General features: G+C 48.1%; 1 protein-coding gene across 1 annotated transcript in view; it reads left to right on the top strand.

Annotated features, from left to right (window-relative positions):
- The window catches only part of TRAP1 (TNF receptor associated protein 1), a 65,663-nt gene that overhangs the window by 5,013 nt on the left and 42,947 nt on the right, over nucleotides 1–17,703 (top strand). The window contains exons 2-4 of the mRNA XM_054041608.1: nucleotides 7,582–7,749; nucleotides 9,489–9,571; nucleotides 10,502–10,642. Coding sequence (XP_053897583.1) covers nucleotides 7,582–7,749; nucleotides 9,489–9,571; nucleotides 10,502–10,642 — 392 coding nt within the window. The remainder of the gene's footprint in view (nucleotides 1–7,581; nucleotides 7,750–9,488; nucleotides 9,572–10,501; nucleotides 10,643–17,703) is intronic.

Genomic DNA, 17,703 nt, shown 5'->3' with positions numbered 1-17,703 from the left:
TAATACCATATGTATCTTTTGAATAGCAGTAATGCAATTGTAACTTTGTAACTCTGATTATTTTACCATTTACTTACTATTTCATTGATTTTAATAAAAAGTCTTTATGGCTATATCTGTCTCAGTGTGAGCTTCCTGTCATACCCCCGAGGGTCCTTTGTAAATTCTGTGGAGCCTGATTCAGGACAAGAACTTTTATCTTCTGATCAAACAGACTGGCAAACCTAAAACGCATACTATCCAAATTAATATTATTAACACCCTAAATCAGGCAACAGTGTTAAGTCACATTAACTTCAATAGCCTTGAAGCACATGCTTAATTTTAGAAAGTGCATAGGTGTTTTGCTGAACTGGGGCTTGTTAGAGCAGGCGGGGGCTGTGAAAGTTTACCTCTGCTAATGCACCCCATCGCTGATCTGTAGCATCCCTTGAGATGTGAATTTGGGTCTTCTAGAGTCATGACAAAGCCCTTGTAAGCTCTTTTGTTTCTCTCAAGGGCTGCTGGTTGTGTTAGTCTCTCTTAACATCTGGTGACAATTACTTGGTTCTATACTTACACCAAAACATTTATTTCACTTTTCACTTGACTCTAGTATACTCAGTTCTCCAGAGTTAAAAGGCTGTAGTAATACATTCTTTCCAGTCAGAAGAACTGGACTCCAAGTTGCTTTACAGTCTGTAGGTATTACCCATTGGTCAGTTACCAGAAACTACACAACCCTAGCTGACTAGATTACTCTTTGGGAGTGAGGCTGTGTTGTAGTTTTTACAGGTTTGAGCACATTGTCAATGATTAACAAATAGTAATACATAATGATCTGGGAAAGGAAATAGAGCAGGGAGGTCATAGTCCCTCCATATGTCCATGATACCATTGCACCTAGGCCATTGCACTCTCTGTCTGGGCACTTCGGTTCCAGACAGATTATAGATTATGGCAGACTGTAGAGCGTTCGGAGAAGAGAAACATAAATGTTCAGGGCCTGAAGGAGCTGACTGAGACAGTTAGCTCTTATTGGATATCGCTTGACTAAGCAGCAAATATGTGAAGAATGTAAATGCCAAGGAGGAAAAGGATTTATTTAGGGTGGTACACAAGAGTAACTGAGGCACACAGTTTAGGAATACAGTATAGTCCCTTATATCCAAAACCCTATTTGAACCTCTGCATTATCCAAATCCCTTCCTTGCCTCCCAGCAGGAATCTCATGCTGGGGGACAAGGAAGAGAATCGGATAATATTGAGGTTCACATAACGGAGCAGACACACCTCCCCGGCCCAAACTGTGAGGAGGAGGAGCCGCTGGGTGTGCGGGAGGTCACCCTGCTAGTGAATGGCTCCTGTGGCAGCATAGGGAGCCATCCTGTCACAGGAGTGAACGAGTGGGACTATGACAGCAGAGTTGCAGAGGGCTCCCTGTGCTGCTGCTGGGCTGATGACATCTGATCCCTGCAGGCACTGGGTGGGGGAGAGGCTGTGGTTCTGGTGGGGCAGAGCAGGGACCCCTGGCCAGGAGTGTGAGGATGACTAGCACCTTGCCATGGGCAAGGCCACCCCGTTGCTGAATAGCTCCTGCTTCCTGCCCCTTCATTATTCAAGCTCCCAATTATCCAAATAAAATCTGTGTCCCCCTTGCTATTCTGATAATCGGGACTACACTGTAATGCAGTGGTTGACAACCTTTCAGAAGTGGTGTGCCGAGCATTCATTTATTCACTCTAATTTAAGGTTTCGTGTGCCAGTAATACATTTTAACCTTTTTAGAAGGTCTCTTTCTATAAGTCTATAATATATAACTAAACTATTGTTGTATGTAAAGTAAATAAGGGTTTTAAAATGTTTAAGAAGCTTCATTTAAAATTAAATTAAAATGCAGAGCCCCCTGGACCGGTGGCCAGGACCAGGGCAGTATGAGTGCCACTGAAAATCAGCTCGCATGCCGCTTTTGGCACACGTGCCATAGGTTGCCTACCCCTGCTGTAATGGGATGGCCAGAACTGAGATACTGGAGAAGTAGACAACCCATCTGAAAATTTGTGGTAGGAAATGGGATTGGGGGCAGGGTGATAGCATGGATTACCAAATGGTTTTTTCCATCTATAATTCCAGTCAGTTTGTGGCAGAATAAACTATGCCATTGAAACTTCAGGGGGATCTTATTTAGATTAGAAAATATCTATTCCAGTTTAACTTGATCAGGAAGTTGGAAGTTAGCACTCCTGTGCTTGCAAAAGTGCCACAGGATTTTTTTAAATGACTAGAGATGGTCAGGATTTGAGTTTCACATCTCATCCAAAATCTAGCCCTGCCTGCCAGCACCATGCTGTGGCAGTGACCACTATGAGGGGAACTTCCAAGGAACTGGCTTTGGGTTTAAAGGCCTTGGAAATTTCCTAGGCGAATACTGACCATGCTTAAGAGATCTGACAAGATGACAGGCTAAGGGAATCTGAAAGCTCATATACTGTGATACCAGTTGCTACTTCCCTTGCTTTCTTACAGCTGCATTGTCAAGCCTGCGAATGGTATCAGAGTTAATGAGAGTGTGCTGGTGAGTTTCAAGTGCAGTAAAATGCAAGAAGTAGTGGGTTTTGGCAGCTTCCTCCCTGAATCTCCCTGTATGCTGGGCTCTTAGCAGCCTCTGCTCATCATGGTTTCCTTGGAGTTTGTGTGGCTCCTAATCACCAAATGGCTTGATGCTGCTGCTTTGTAGGCTGTCACTGTGGTCTATGAATTCCCTTTGTGGTATGAGGAAGAGATGTGACAGGAAACCCTAGTACAGATAAGGCCAATATCAGACAAGTCATTAGATTTATTGCACTGCTGAGTGGCTTCAACATTTCTGGGCAGTTCATCTCATCTATAGAGGGAATACTCGATGGCTTGTTAGCAGTCATATCTGAGGAGGAAGCTGTGTGTCTGGGATTGGGTAGTTTGGTCTGCATCCCGCTCAAGCACTCCCTGAATGTCGTCTTTTAAAAATGTCCTTGAGGCCTGCTGGAAAGAGCCAAGGGTGTGCCCTGCTCTGGGGGGTGGGAAATGAGGACAGTGACATAGGCCTCATCTACATCAGAAAATTAGGGCGGCATAACTACGTTGCTCAGGCAAGTGAAAAATCCACACCCCTGAGCAGCATAGTTAAGCTGACCTAAGTCCTCATGTAGACAGTGCTCTTCCATTGACCTAGCTACCGCCTCTCAAGGATGTGGATTATCTATGCTGACAGGAGAACCCCTCCAGGCAGTGTGGGTAGTGTCCACACTGAAGTGCTGTAGTGGTACTGCTGTACCGCTGCAATGTTTTAAGTATACACAAGCTTATAGGCTGAATTAAAGTGATGCAAGAGAGATGACTGCCCCTGCTTAGAAAGGCTGTCACATCTTCTCTTCATCCATACCAGGCTCGACTGCAATCTTGTCAGATCTCGTCACTTAAGCAGGTTGAGGCCTGCGCAGTACTTGAATGGGAGACTTCTCAGGAATACTTTAGAGCAGTGGTTTTCAGACTTGGGTATGAGTCCCCTAAGAGTATGTCAGCTCTCGTCAGGTGGTATGCAAGAAAAATCCTGTAATGGGGGACAATACACTTTATTTAGTAAGACTTGGCAATCTAATCATAGGTATATTATGATCCTATCTCAGAAGGGGATACATAGTAGACTACATTATATGGAAAGGGGTACATAGCCTAAAAAGTTTGAAAACCACTGCTTTTGGGCTTGTCTACACTTCAAATGCTACAGCGGCACAGCTGCAGAGCTGTAGTACTTCAGTGTAGACGCTTCCTATGCTGACTGGAAGGGTTCTTCTGTTAGCCTAGATAATCCACCTCCTTGAGAGGCAGTAGCTAAGTTGACAGAAGAATTCTTTCATTGACCTAGTGCTGTCTACGTGGGACTTTAGTCAGCTTAACAGCGTTGCTTGGGGGGTGGATTTTTCCCCAAGTAATTAAACCAACCTAATTTTCGAATGTAGACCAGGCCTTAATGTTGGCAATTATGTAGGTGGCACTTTTCTCTCTGGGTTCGTACTGAACTATGTCCCAGCATGATGGGAGACCCTGTCCTATTGGAGACCCCTTTCTTCAGATATGATGCAAACTGATTTCTTGAGTACTCATTAGGAAAGATCCCATGGGTCTTTTTTTTTTTTTTTTTTTTTTTTTTTTTAAGTCTCAGGGTGGTAGCCTGGCCATATTGCAGTAGGGTCATTGTGGCAAATTGTGCTGACTTCAACTCTCCCTTCATTTTCAGCTGTACGCTGTATCACTCTTTATTTCCTGTCCTGACCTTCTGGATAGTGGTGCTGTGCACTGCTGAATAGCTGCCATGTTTTACTTCCATGGAGGCTGCGCTTCAGAAGTGGGGGAAGTGATCGTTTTGAGTTTGCAACGTGCTGTGGGCTCCTGCACAGTTTGGGATGAAAGATGCTGTGTGAGTGTGAGAGATTTTGTTTGTTTCTCTGTTTTGGGTTTATGAGCCCAGACATTCCCTTTGGTGTATTCCCCATCTGAGTGGAGAGCCTATGCACCTGGGATCGTAGGGGAAGGTGACTTGGAAGTCACTGAAAAATATCAGTTTGAAAGTGATGTATCTGTTTCCCCTTCAAATGTGGTACAAACAGGATAGTGGTGGCATCCCTTGGAGGCTTCCTGACCACCCAAAAGCTCCATCCCTAATACGTCATGATCTAACATGGCACAGCTTGCGGCTGATCTCCAAAGCTAGACAAGGCATGTGAGTTAATTCCACTTTGTCTCTGGTGTCAGGAGCTTTGCTTCCCAAGCTGTTTTTGTGTGTGTGGCTTTTCCTTGCTAGTTCAGAGAGCGCTTTCTCTCTCACTCTGCATATATAAATGGCCACGGTTCTGTGTCTTGAAATTGCCAGGAGTCCCTCCTCTGCTGGCCAAGTAGGGGTTTCACAGGAGGCGAATAATCTAAAAAAGCTGCAGCTTGAATTTAACAATTTTCGTCTTTGGCTGACACAATGCCAGCTATTAATTAATGCTATTAAGACCAAATGTTATACAGATCCAAACATAATCTTGGAATTGATTGATGATTTATTCATTGTGCTTTGGAGAGACAGATGCAGAAGATGTGACTAGGCCAAGAATTATAAATATTTGAGGTTTCCAGAGAGATCCAGCACGTGTGTGTGGGGGCAGCATTCTGTTTGTGTATGTTGGGTGAATAGACTCTCAGGACTTGCTGTTTGTAAACCCGATGACAGAAGCTGACTTGAAAATGGGAGGAAAATGCCAATGGATTGTTTTTCCTTTTGGCTCACTGGAGGCAGTGACTGGGCAAAGCTCCTTTCATAGCCCTTGATTCCTGAGTGTAGGTGTATTTGCAGATTTTTCTTTTTGCTCTGCACCACAGGGTTAAAATGTCAGATTGTAAAGCCCAGGCTGGCTCAGGCATTGCCTGTGTCTCTTTCTGAATTGACCCTTCTCTTAGTGTGATGGACTGGTTCACTCTCTGGTTCTTAGATCCTCATTCATGTGGGCTTTTTCTTCATTTTCTTGGATCAGTCCAACAAATGCATTGGAATGAAGGCTACAGACCTTTGCTTGAACAGTGAGGCAGAACTGTGTGTGATACAGCAAAACAGTTACAGGTGTAGGAGGCATTCAAGTGCATAAGAGCTATTCACAGACTCTTTAAGGACAGAACTATTGAGAAATAATTGGGAGTTCTGGCTGGAAAAGTGCATCATGACTTGGAACTGTTTTTGAATGGGAGACATGGTAAGGGACTATTTGGGGTTGATAACCGACTCAGCCTAGGGTTTGAGGGGTAAAGGGTGGTAACTTGTATCAGGTACTATGATGAGGTAAAAGTGGCAGCCTGGAAAGGGTTAAGAGATCTCTGCCTATCACATGGCTGGAAGAGGAAGCTGAATCCAAAGGGGTACCAGGGGAGGGGGCTATGGTGGCCCAGGCACTGGCTGATACAGGCAGCAAGGTTCTTGGGATTCTAATCAGCATTTTTGGTTGGATAGTTTTATTTTGTTTGTACCTGTTGTTGTAAACAGTAAATAGTGAATGGGGCCCAAAGGTAAAGGCCTTTATAACAGACTTGGGCCTGGAGTTCGCTTGGCTGACGAAACAGCCTACGGGCAAAAAAGAATTTTTGTAAAAGCCCAGTATTGCCTGCTGCTGCCTGCTCCTGGCTTTTGTGGCTTGACCAGGTTCTCTCCCTCTCCCCACCTGGCCCCAAGGAGGCTCTGCCACTCGCAGTGTGGGGCAAGCTGCAGCTTAATGCTGGGCTAGAGTGGCGAAGGGTGGAAAACCACTCATCCACTTGCCAGAGCATTCCTATTCCATTTTGTATCCTTTGTCATGGAGGAGATGAGTTAATACACCCTCCTCTGCCTGGTGATTTCCCCTCAGCCCCAGGACCACTCAATCCTGGCAAATGGAATGCAGCAGAGTTTGCTGCTCATTAGGTGTAAAATACACAGTGGAAATCTGGAGGAAGTAAAGTCTGGGAATCGCTTGTGTGTGTTACAGGGCCTGTTGGATCTCAAGCTCTCTGAAAAGGGCCTTTTGAGGTTCTTATACACCATCATTTCCCTGTACAACTGGCATAACCCAGTCCTTCTGAAACCGGCTTGAATATGTGGTTATGTGGCTGCATGCATGTTCACCCACCTTTGCCTTGCCTTCTAGATTGGAACATCATTCTAGCACCATTTCCTTTTGTCTTCACAACATAGACAATCACACTGAGCACTAATATCAGACAGTGCTTTGTATCTGCCAAGTGCTGCAAATGTTGGTTAGTAGCCAGTGTTTGTCTTCGTTTCATTGTCAGCCAAACAGAAGAGGGTCTTCTATAATCCACTTAGCTAAGTCAGACGGTGCAAGAATATGACAATGCTGGCAATTCCTATGTTCCTAGTGGAGGTAGTGGAATTAGCTGTCATTAGCCGGGTTGTGACTCATGCTTCTGATAAGACCCTGAGAGGCAGCATGTACTGTTTACTCCTAAAACTGGCTCTGCCCTGGGGGCGTGATTCTGGCATTCTGACCAGTAGCTACACTCTGCCAAAAGAGGCATCTTTGAGAGCTCAGGGTTGAATGTTTACTGCCAGTATCATAAACTACCAGGTATGAGGGCCAAATTGGAGTAGAATTCTATAGGGGGGTGGTCAAAAGGCATGTAACCAGGAGTAATGAAATGTAACCGAGCAAAGGAAAACAGGTTTGGTAGTAGAAAAACTTTCTGTCAGTAAAATATATGGGTATCTTTACACTGCAGAAAAAAGACCCCCAGCAGCAAGTCTCAGAGCGTGGGTCAATTTACTTGGGCTCGCGCTATGGGGCTAAAAATAGCAATGCGACATTTGGACTCAGCTCTGAGACACCCCCCGCTTGCTGGGTCTCAGAGCCCAGGCTCCGGCCAGACCCCAATCACGTGGGGATTGAAAACTCAACTGGACAATGCATAGGACAGTGTACCTTAGGGAGCAATCCTGCATTAGCCCCCCGGGAAAGGGAATTGTGACCTTGATAGAGCTTTCCTATCTCTAATATGTATGATTTAGACTAAAACCACTTGAATTGCATCTTCTAGGAAGAGGAACCGCATGTCTTCAGAGAGCAGCCCTCCATTTCCCAGTCCCACGGCACAACTTAGCTGCCTTCAGTATTCTCGCTGGGCAGAAGTACAGTACCCAAGCAGCTGAGAACAAGGAAGAGGAGCCCCTGCACATCATCATCAGCAATACAGAGAATGTAAAAGGTGAGCAGAGGCCGGGGATATCACTGTAAGAAAGTCTCTTGGGGTGCATTGAAAACCCAACCTTGGCAAAACAGGGCCTAATTGGGAGAGCAGGAGCTTGGGCCTATCTCCCAAGGTACCTCTGGAGGGGGAGAAGTGCAGGTGTTTGTCATCCCATCAGTTAGAATGGCTTTTGGGATGGACTTTCGGGACTTGTGGAAGATTGTCATTGATGCTTCAATAAGAGTAAATTCTTGGAGTCTCGTGGTCAAGGACTTCCAGGTACCCTAGCAAAAATAAAATCACCAGAATGAACACAACAAGGCAAACGTCCCTCTATCAAAGTAGTAAATACAGAGTGAAGAATAAAACAGGAGGAACAGGTTCAGCCCTGTACCCTCTCAATATCTCTCAGGAAGCATGAACCTGTTGAGAAATAAAATTATTTAAGAGTGAGAGAGTCACGCCTTTCCAGTTGCAGCCTGGCAGAAGCCTGCACTGTGCTCTGGTGGATGTAACTTTTGAGTGTGTAGGTAGGGGGTTCCAAAGGACCTGCCTCTTGCCTGTGATTACATTTATTGTTACATAAATGAACTGTGTCTGCCCAGCTCATTACTTTTGATGATGAAGATCTCTGATTAAAATCATGCTGTCATCCCTTTAGTTAGAACTAATTGCTTTGCCTACCTCCAAGCAGAGCTGCTCTAAAACAAACTCATGTGAGTTACCTGAACACAGAAATAGCATCTTAAACTCAATATTCCAAGGCCTTTTCCGTACACCTTGTATTTTTGAAGATCCAGGGCTATGAAGCTCCTAAATGAACTTGGTCTCTCTGCACCCATTGAGTGTCTACTGCCCCCTGCACCCATCATCTTGCCCTCTCGGGTCAGAGAATCTGGGGTTTTGTCTGCAAGCAGCTGCAGACATGTGACAGGTCACAGGTAACTTTGACTGTGCTCCGTAGGGTCTTAAGTGTGTCTAGCATAGGAAATGACAAAGATCAGGGCTTTAAAAAGAGCCTGAAAGAGAGCCTCTTGAGAGAAGCATTTTGTAAAGTGTTGTTCTCTTTGAGATGCTGTTGTCATTCAGTAGGATTAAGCATATCAATTAGCGGGGTGTGTGCAGTGTCGAGGGTGCTTCAGCAGAGAGGTGCCAGATTAACACAATGGCTTCTTCTGTTTTACTCAGAGTATGTTTTTTATGTTGGGCACTCGTTGAAGCTCCATGAGTGCAGTGTTTGCAGATAGCTCCTTTACACGGAGCTCCCTTTCCCCACCAGCCTCTTTTGGAACAACAGTGAGGGCTCACATCTGGCAGCGCATGGTGCTCTAACAGTGAGATGGTGTAAGATTGGCTATGAAACAGGGGAAGGCATTTTTAGAGATGAAGATTTGGAGATTGGATGGCTCCATGGATCGGGAATGGAGTGTAATTTTTCACCTCTGGTCACTGGTTCAGCTTCAGCCCAGACATGTAGTGACCTAAACTCACATAATATATCGTCTAATGGCCGTTCTGCCATCTGTGTGTTGTCTCAGCTGACAGGGTGCCCACATGGCAAAAACCATTCTCACATTTGGAAATAAATAGCGCCTTTGTTGGCAGTCTCTGTGGAGGCCATAGATGCCCATATCCCCTGCCACGCCTAGCCAGGGCCCTGAGCAGCTGAGGCACATTGGTGAGGCTGTGTGTGCTTTTCCTGTATGAGAGAACTGTGTGAAATGCCCTTGGGTATACGTGTGTGTGATTAATTCTAGGAGAAGCCTCCAAACATGAGTTCCAGGCAGAGACGAAGAAGCTGTTGGACATTGTTGCACGTTCCTTGTACTCGGAGAAGGAGGTAGGTTACCTACTAATCCTACTGATGCTGGTGAAGTTTCTGTTGGCAAAGCCATGTATATATAAGTCTGTGTCAGAGCCAGACACTGTCCTTGCAGTGGGAATGCCTGCTTGACTTCCCAATAGACCCTGGGCTGGTCACGCTCCAAGCTTCCATTGAAACCTTTAGAGTATGTTTTTAATTTCATGTGTAAATACATCCAGATGACTCAGTGGGCCTGTTCTGGCTCTGGCAATTGGCTGTGTTTTAGCACCAAGTTTAAACAAACCAGCCCCCACACCACTAAATGGAGAAATACAGTCAGCTCTGTGCTGCACTGCATGTAGAGTTCCAGCCCGATGGAGCTAACGGAGTCAAGACAGTGCTGTGCTAGCATGCTGGAACTATCCCCTTCCTTTTACTGGCCATTTTCCCCCCTTAGCTCTTTAGTGTAGCATTTTAAATGCAGGGATCGATGGAAGGCTGCCCTGTCCTTGCTGGCAGATGTGGCGAGAATGGGGTGTGCTCCAGATTTTTGACTAAGGCTTTGCCTATACACACAATCCAGCCATGTTTGGGACAGGAAGCTTCACTCTGAGACTTCTGGCTTCATTGGAAAGGATGCACTCTGGGGTTCTGGCATCAGTATCACTCAGAAGACTGAAGTGCCAAAACCCCCATGTTCTTTCCATAGGAGCCAACAGTGCCAGCGTAAAAAATGCTGTCCTCAAACCCCTCCTCTTCTAGTACCCCGTTTAGGGGCTGTGACATGGCCACACCTAGAGTGTTGCAGTCTGTATGTCTATCCCTCCGGACAAGTTCCTCTGTTGGGATAAAAACCTGCGTACAAGCCAGCAGCGTGCCCTGACCACTGTGGGGGTGCCATGCAGCTGGCTGGGAGCACTGCTGGCTAGACAGAGGCTGCAGTACATACCAACGTTCCTTCCCTAGGTGTTTATCCGGGAACTGATCTCCAATGGCAGTGATGCGCTGGAAAAGCTGCGTCATAAGCTGATGTCTGAAGGGAAGGTCTTACCAGAGATGGAGATTCACCTGCAGACAGACAGCGAGAAGGGAACAATAACCATCCAGGTATCTCCCTTTGCTGGCACGAGGAACAGGAAGTCACTTTTCTGCATGGCTTGTCCTAGCTGAAATCCAGTAGAAGCTGAGCTGGAGTGTAGCCCCCATCAGTCTCCACAGCTTCCCTGTGCCCCTGGCCCTTCACAGCTGGGTGTCTGCAAGGCTAGTCAATGCTCGACAATGATGCTAGATTGTGTCTGTAACACCAAGCTTTGATGAAAGGCCAGCAAGTTTGTGCTCCCCCGCACCCCATACCATGCCGCTGTGAGGAAGTTCCCTGCTCCAGCCCTTTCCTGGAAACAACCTGTGACTTCTCCCATAGTGCCTGTTACTGTGTTGGGACTAAAGCACTTTCCACGTTCTGCAAGTGTATCCCCACTAAAAGGCAGCCGCCCATGTGGGAGGAGGGCAGCCAGGTGCACAGCATGCTGCCATACGGTATGTGCATGGTGGGGTTTTCTTCACCGAGACCCTGCCCTTCTCTAGGTCTGAGACCTCATGTGCTGACAGCAGGCAGAGCTCCCCTCCTAACTAGCTCTGCAGGAGGTGCTGGTGTGGTGAGGGCAACCCTCCCCTGGTTTGTTGTGCCCCTCTCCCAGTCACACCTGCTCTGTTAGGATGAGAGAGTCCCCTAACTCTGGTCTCCGGTATTGAGCTATAAAATATTTCACCATAAAACTGCACTTCAGGGATACTAAAGCTCTCTGGCAGACAGATCTCTGGTGCCTTGACTTTCAAATGCTCTTGCTTCCTGCTACCTGAGTCAAGGTTGGAGTTTGAGGGGTTCCTACTGCTGGCAGAGTGTCATGGAATTTACTCAGTATCCGAATTTATGTGACATTTCTTTCTTATGCAGCATGCTCCAGAGGAAAGAGGGTACATCTCTGGCCTCGTCTCTCTTGTGGCAGGGGGCAAACGCACTGTTCCTCCCGCAGAGGCAGAGAAAGGAGGACAGAGATGCTTTCACTTTTCCTAGGAGCAAAAGAAAGGCAGTTTTTAGGGTAGGGCGAACACTCCCAGATTGTGGCCCGCAGAGCACTAACTGGTCACATGGAGCCGGCTCTTCTTCCTGTTTCTAGTTGCATCTATTGTTGGCTGGGCTCTTCCTTATAAAAAACCAACAATTTGGAATGAGCTTAGGTGCCTACACTGAGGTCACTGCTATATAAGCAGAGGTGGAGAGGAAGCAGGAGCTTTCCTCATGGGCCAGAGTGACCAATGAGACTAGAGCTTTGAGCCACCAGCAGGCCCTAGAGGAGTGCCAAGGGGACCAGGGAATGGGGTAGCTGGCAAGCACGTTGAGGGGAGAAGGGGGACAAGGGACGGGAATGTCTAGGGAGAGGGGAGCAGAATGGAGGGGGCAGGAAGAGGAGATGAAGTCCAAAGGACACAGCATAAGTAATCTTTGTCACAAAGGACAAAGCACTTAGGTCTTCAGAGACTGTTAAAATATGCTAGATACTTTCACTTTTCCACGTAGGGGCCTGCTGCAGTTGCCATAGTGATGATAAGTGATCATGAGTGAGGAGATGGGGGCTGGGCAATACAGTGTGTGTTGTGTTCCACAGTAGGGGGTGTTTCAGAATCCTTGGGTTAGTGAATTGTATTTGTTATTTTCTGAGTTTCACAGTGCTTTTATAGTTCCTTGGCCATTGTCTAAGCAAGTGATTTCTCCATTAGAGACCTAGACACAGCTGTAATCCCAGCACTGGGATGCAGTTCCTGTCTAGCCCATATCTGCTCTTCCTGGGATTTGCAGGGCATGTCCTGGGTTCCCCACCCCAGAGCCCGCACCCCCAGCTGGAGCCCTCACCCCCTCCCACACTCCAACCCCAAATTTCATGAACATTCATGGCCTGCCATACAATTTCCATACCCAGATGTGGCCCTTGGGCCAAAAAGTTTGTCCACCCCTGAGTTAGACCCTGAGCATGTGGGAAAGACACACCAGGCAGATACCTGGGAAAGAATTATCTGTAGTAACTCAGAGCCCTCCCCATCTAGTGTCCCGTCTCTGCAGTTTCATATTTGAGTTCCTTCAGAACTCTTGGGTGATATCATCTGGTCCTGATGACTTATTACTGTTTAATTTATCAGTTTGTTCCAAAACCTCCTCTAATGACACCTCAATCTGAGACAGTACCTCAGATTTGTCACCTAAAAAAAATGACTTAGGTGTGGGAATTTCCTCACATCCTCTGCAGTGAAGACCAATGCAGAGAATTCATTTAGCTTCTCTGTAACAGCCTTTTCTTCTTTGAGTGCTCCTTTAGCACCTTGGTTGTCCAGTGGCCCCACTGATTGTTTAGCAGGCTTTCTGCTTCTGATGTATTTACAAAAATGAACAGCAATTTTTTTTTTTTTTTTGGCTTTTGGTATTGCTCTTCAAAGTCTTTTTAGGCCTGCCTGATTATACTTTTACACTTGCCAGAGATTATGCTCCTTTCTGTTTTCCTCAGTAGGATTTGACCTCCACTTTTTAGAAAATGTCTTTTTGTCTCTAACTGCCTCTTCTACTCTGTTGTTTAGCCATGGTGGCATTTTTTTGACCCTCTTACTACTTTTGTTTATGTGAGGTATACATATAATTTGAGACTCTATGATGGTGTTTTTTTAAAGTTTCCATGAAGCTTACAGGCATTTCACTCTTGTGACCGTTCCTTTTGATTTCTGTTTAACTAGCCTCCTCATTTTTGTTTAGTTCCTCTTTTTGAAGTTAAATGCTACTGCGGTGGGTTTCTTTGGTATTTTCCCTCCTGCAAGGATGTTAAATTTAATTACATTATTGTTGCTGTTACTGAGCAGTTCAGCTATATTTGTCTCTTAGACCAGACCCTGTGTTCCACTTAGGACTAAATCCAGAATTCCTCCAAGAAGCAGTCATTAAATGGTGTCTTGAATTTTATCTCTGCATCACACCTAGAGGTAACACGTTCCTTGTCAATATGAGGATAGTTGAAATCCCCCATTATTATTGGGTACTTCTTCGAGTGCTTGCCTATATCAATTCCAGTTAGGTGTGTGCGCCTGCTGTGTGCACGGATGTCGGAAACTTTTCCCTAGCAGCTACCCGTCGGGCTGGCTGTGGAGCCCCCTGGAGTGGCACCGATATGGTGCTCTATATATGACTCTGCTGGCCCGACCCCCCTTCAGTTCCTTCTTACCACGGGTGATGGTTGTTGGAACAGTGATCTCTTGTTCTCAAGTGCTCCACTACTCCCTACCTATTCTACTTATCTTTGTATATCGTTACCCATTGTTAGTTAATTGTTATCTTTAGTTGTAAAATATAGTCTTTAGCAGTTGGGTTTTTTTCCCCCTTCAACGAGTGCCCTGCGGGGCTCTGGGGCATGCCGTCCCAGGGCTTCAAACCTTGTAGCTCCTGCAGCAAGCCTATGCCCACGGGCGACCCCCACGACTCCTGTCTTCAGTGTCTGGGTGAGGCCCATCAGGCGGATAAGTGCAAAATTTGCAAGGCGTTCAAACCTTGCACTAGAAAGGAGAGGGACATTAGACTAAAACTCCTCATGAAGTCTGCTCTCTGTCCGCCACAAGACTTGGCCCCAAGCACCTTGGTGCGAAGTGCTCCTCCAGCGGTGCCATCTACAGCACCAAAAAAGGACTCGGCACACCCTCCTAGGGGCCGGCAGTCCCCCGGGACCCCAAAGCGCTCTCTCCGGCACCGCTCCCACTCTCCGGCCACCTGTAAAAAGCAGGCCATGGAAAAGCTTCCACAAAGGCTTGAGGCGGACATCTCAACCCCAGCAGGGCACGGTGCGGACCAGAGGCATAAGGCCGACAGACCCTCCAGGAGGCCTCAACCCACACAGGCCCCCGCCTCCCCGGGAAGCCCTGCATCGCCAGACTCCCTGCAACTGCAGGTGGAGGAGGTCACGCTACCCTCTATGCCAGATACTTTTGAGGCTGCTAGAGGGCTCATTGTAATGATGGTGCCTAAGGCCCCATCTCGAGCCCCGGTACCGTCAAGAAGCAAACCGCCCCAGACCAGCATCACTATGCCACTCTGAGTCCCAACGCCGCTCTGAGTCCCAGCACTGCACATATGCTCCGTGCCAGTCTGACTTGCAGCACTGGTCCGACTTGCGGCACTGGTCTTGCAGCCCTTATCCTCAGAGCCGCTCCCGCTTGAGGTAGTCATCGACTGATAGGTCGTGGTCCCGCTCGAGATATAGGTCACAATCTGAGACCTCACGGCACCACTCGGATCAACACCATTATGTGCAGCGGCACCGCACCTCTCCGTGACACCGATCGCGGCACCGCTCTCCGGCATGGCACCGATCACGGTTGCACTCCCGTTGCCGCTCCCCACTGTGGCGAAGCCCAACTTCTCGGTGCTGGTTGATCTCCTGGTACCATTCTCCACAATGGCACTGCCATTCACCGTCCGGATCTCGCCATTCCTCGTGGTACCCATTCCACCCTTAGGTTGGGTAAGGCATCGGAGGTACCCCGATCAGGCCTGGGCAATCTCGGACAGGACACTTCAGTGCCCCACTGGCAGCCCCAGTGGTAGTTTTGGACCCCCTGGGTGAACCACTAGGCCCAGGGTGCCCCTCCTGGCATCCCTCCACCATCACATTCGGGGTCCCGTATCCCCAAGGCAACCCTCAGTCCTCTTCTGGACCCCACACAAATTCTGGACCCAGCCCCACCCCTGGTGGAGGCTACACCCAGTGCTCTGGAGGAACCGGACCTAGTAGACCAAGGGGCTGTCTCAGACCCGGTCCTGCCCATCGTGTTCTCCTCGTCTTCTCCTGATGAGGCAGTGGCAGGTACATCCACATCCGGCCCACCACCCATGGACTACAGGGCTCTGCAGGAACTCCTACGGCGGGTGGCCCTAAACATGAACCTCCAGGTGGAGGAGGTGGTAGAAGAAGAGGACCCCATGGTGGACATTTCTGACACCGGAAGGGCCCTCTAGGGTGGCCTTGCCCATTATAAAGACCATCCAGTCAAATGCCAAGACAATCTGGCAAACTCTGGCCTCCGTTTCCCCCATGGCCAAAGGGACAGAAAGAAAGTACAGTGGAGTCGCATCATAGGCGCATTTAACTTACGTGATTTTAACTATACGTGCTCGGCAAAATGGAAAAAAAAGAGAAAAATAACAATTTAAATACTGTAGTGCAGGCGGTTCCGCCCTCCGTTCCACTCAATGAGCATATGACTATACGTGCTTTTTGCCTTACGCACTGACTTCAGAACCTAATCCCCGCGTAAGATGCGACTCCCCTGTACTTTGTCCCTACTAAGGGGTACGAATATCTCTTTACCCATCCCCCCCATGCTCTCTGGTGGTGGAGGCAGTAAATGAAAAAGAAAGACTGGGTCAGCAAGGGCCTGACCCTAAATCAAGAGATGTGAAACCTCTGGATCTCTTTGGGAGAAAGGTTTATTATACGGATGGCCTTTCCCTCTGGATCGCTAATCAGCTCACGATCCTTAGCAGATTCAGCTATAATTTATGGTCTGCTATTTAGAAGTTCAAGGAGCTCCTCCCATCTGATTCTCGGCAGGAGCTGGGAGCCATTGCTGAGGAGGGCAGACTAGTGGCCCGGACTTCTCTTCAAGGTTCCCTGGATGCCATGGACGCAGCAGCGTGTACACTGGCACCTGCCATCGCCATGTGGCATAACGCCTGGTTTCAGTCCTTGGGTCTCCCAGCGGAAGTTCAGCAAACGATCCAGGACCTCCCATTCGATGGTCAGGGCCTCTTCACTGAACAAACCAACTCTAGGTTACATAACCTGAAAGAGTCACGAAACAACCATTAAGTCTCTCGGCATGCATACCCCGGCAACACAAAGAAAGCCGTTTAAGCCCCAGCCCACCCAGCAGCTGTCTTTCCCCGCTAGACCCAGGCAGGACTTCTCCCACAGGAGGAGCAGATACATTAGGCCTATGCCATCGCGTCCTCCTCCTGGGCAGGGACAGGGACAGTCCAAGCTCCCTCTGGGCCCTAAACGCCCATTTTGAAGATGCACACGAGGACAGATTACCAGTCCACATCCCGGCCAGTTATCCTCCCTTTCTGAATCGTCTATCCCTCTTCTACCGTGCATGGTCCCTTATTACATCAGACCGGTGGGTCCGCTGCACGGTAGAGGCAGGCTAGTCTATCCACTTCTGCTTCCTTCCTTCTATTCACGCTACTTCCTCGTCCCCAAGGCGAAAGGGGGCCTACCGCTCATTCTGGACCTCAGGGAACTCAACAAGTACATCGTCAACTCGAAATTCCGCATGGTCTCCTTGAGCACAATCATCCCCTCCCTGGATCTGGGAGACTGGTACGCTGCCCTCGATATGAAGGATGCTTATTTTCAAGTTTCAATCACCGCGTCTCACAGATGTTTTCACCGTTTCGTGGTGAACAAGACACACTATCAGTTCACGTCTCTCCCGTTCGGCCTGTGCACAGTTCCCCGTGTCTTCACCAAATGCATGGCAGTTGTGGCAGCTTTTCTTCATCGCCATCATGTGCATGTCTACCCGTACCTAGACGACTGACTCATATGAGGCCGGTCTCGCCAGCAGCTAGAATCACAGGTACGAATGGTCAGAGACACGTTCGACCAGTTGGGCATTCTTCTGAATGTCAACAAGTCTGTCCTCACCCTAACCCAAACAATAGAGGTTATTGGGGTGGTTCTGGATGCAAACCAAGCGAGAGCGTTCCTCCCACAGGCCTGACGTTTAGCCCTCGCACACATAATCACCAGCCTTTGCAGCTTTCCCACCACCACGGTGAGGCAATACCTCAAGCTGCTGGGCCACATGGCGTCCTGCACTTACGTGGTGCAGCATGCCAGGTTACTGCTCAGGCCCCTGCAGGCATGGCTTGCATCAGTGTACCATCCGGGCCGCGACAGTCTGGCCATGGTGCTGACTGTTCCGGGACATACCCTCGGTTCTTTACATTGGTGGCTGGACCCCCACATGGTGAAACCAGGGTCCCGTTCCACCCTCCCTAGCCCACCCTGACCCTAGTAATGGAAGTGTCTGCTCTCGGCTGGAGAGCGCATCTCAGGAGCCTGATGACTCAG

The sequence above is a fragment of the Malaclemys terrapin genome, chromosome 10 (genome assembly GCF_027887155.1).
Source record: "Malaclemys terrapin pileata isolate rMalTer1 chromosome 10, rMalTer1.hap1, whole genome shotgun sequence".
In the NCBI taxonomy this organism is placed as follows: Eukaryota; Metazoa; Chordata; order Testudines; family Emydidae; genus Malaclemys; species Malaclemys terrapin.
This window is presented reverse-complemented; position numbering and strand designations above follow the sequence as displayed.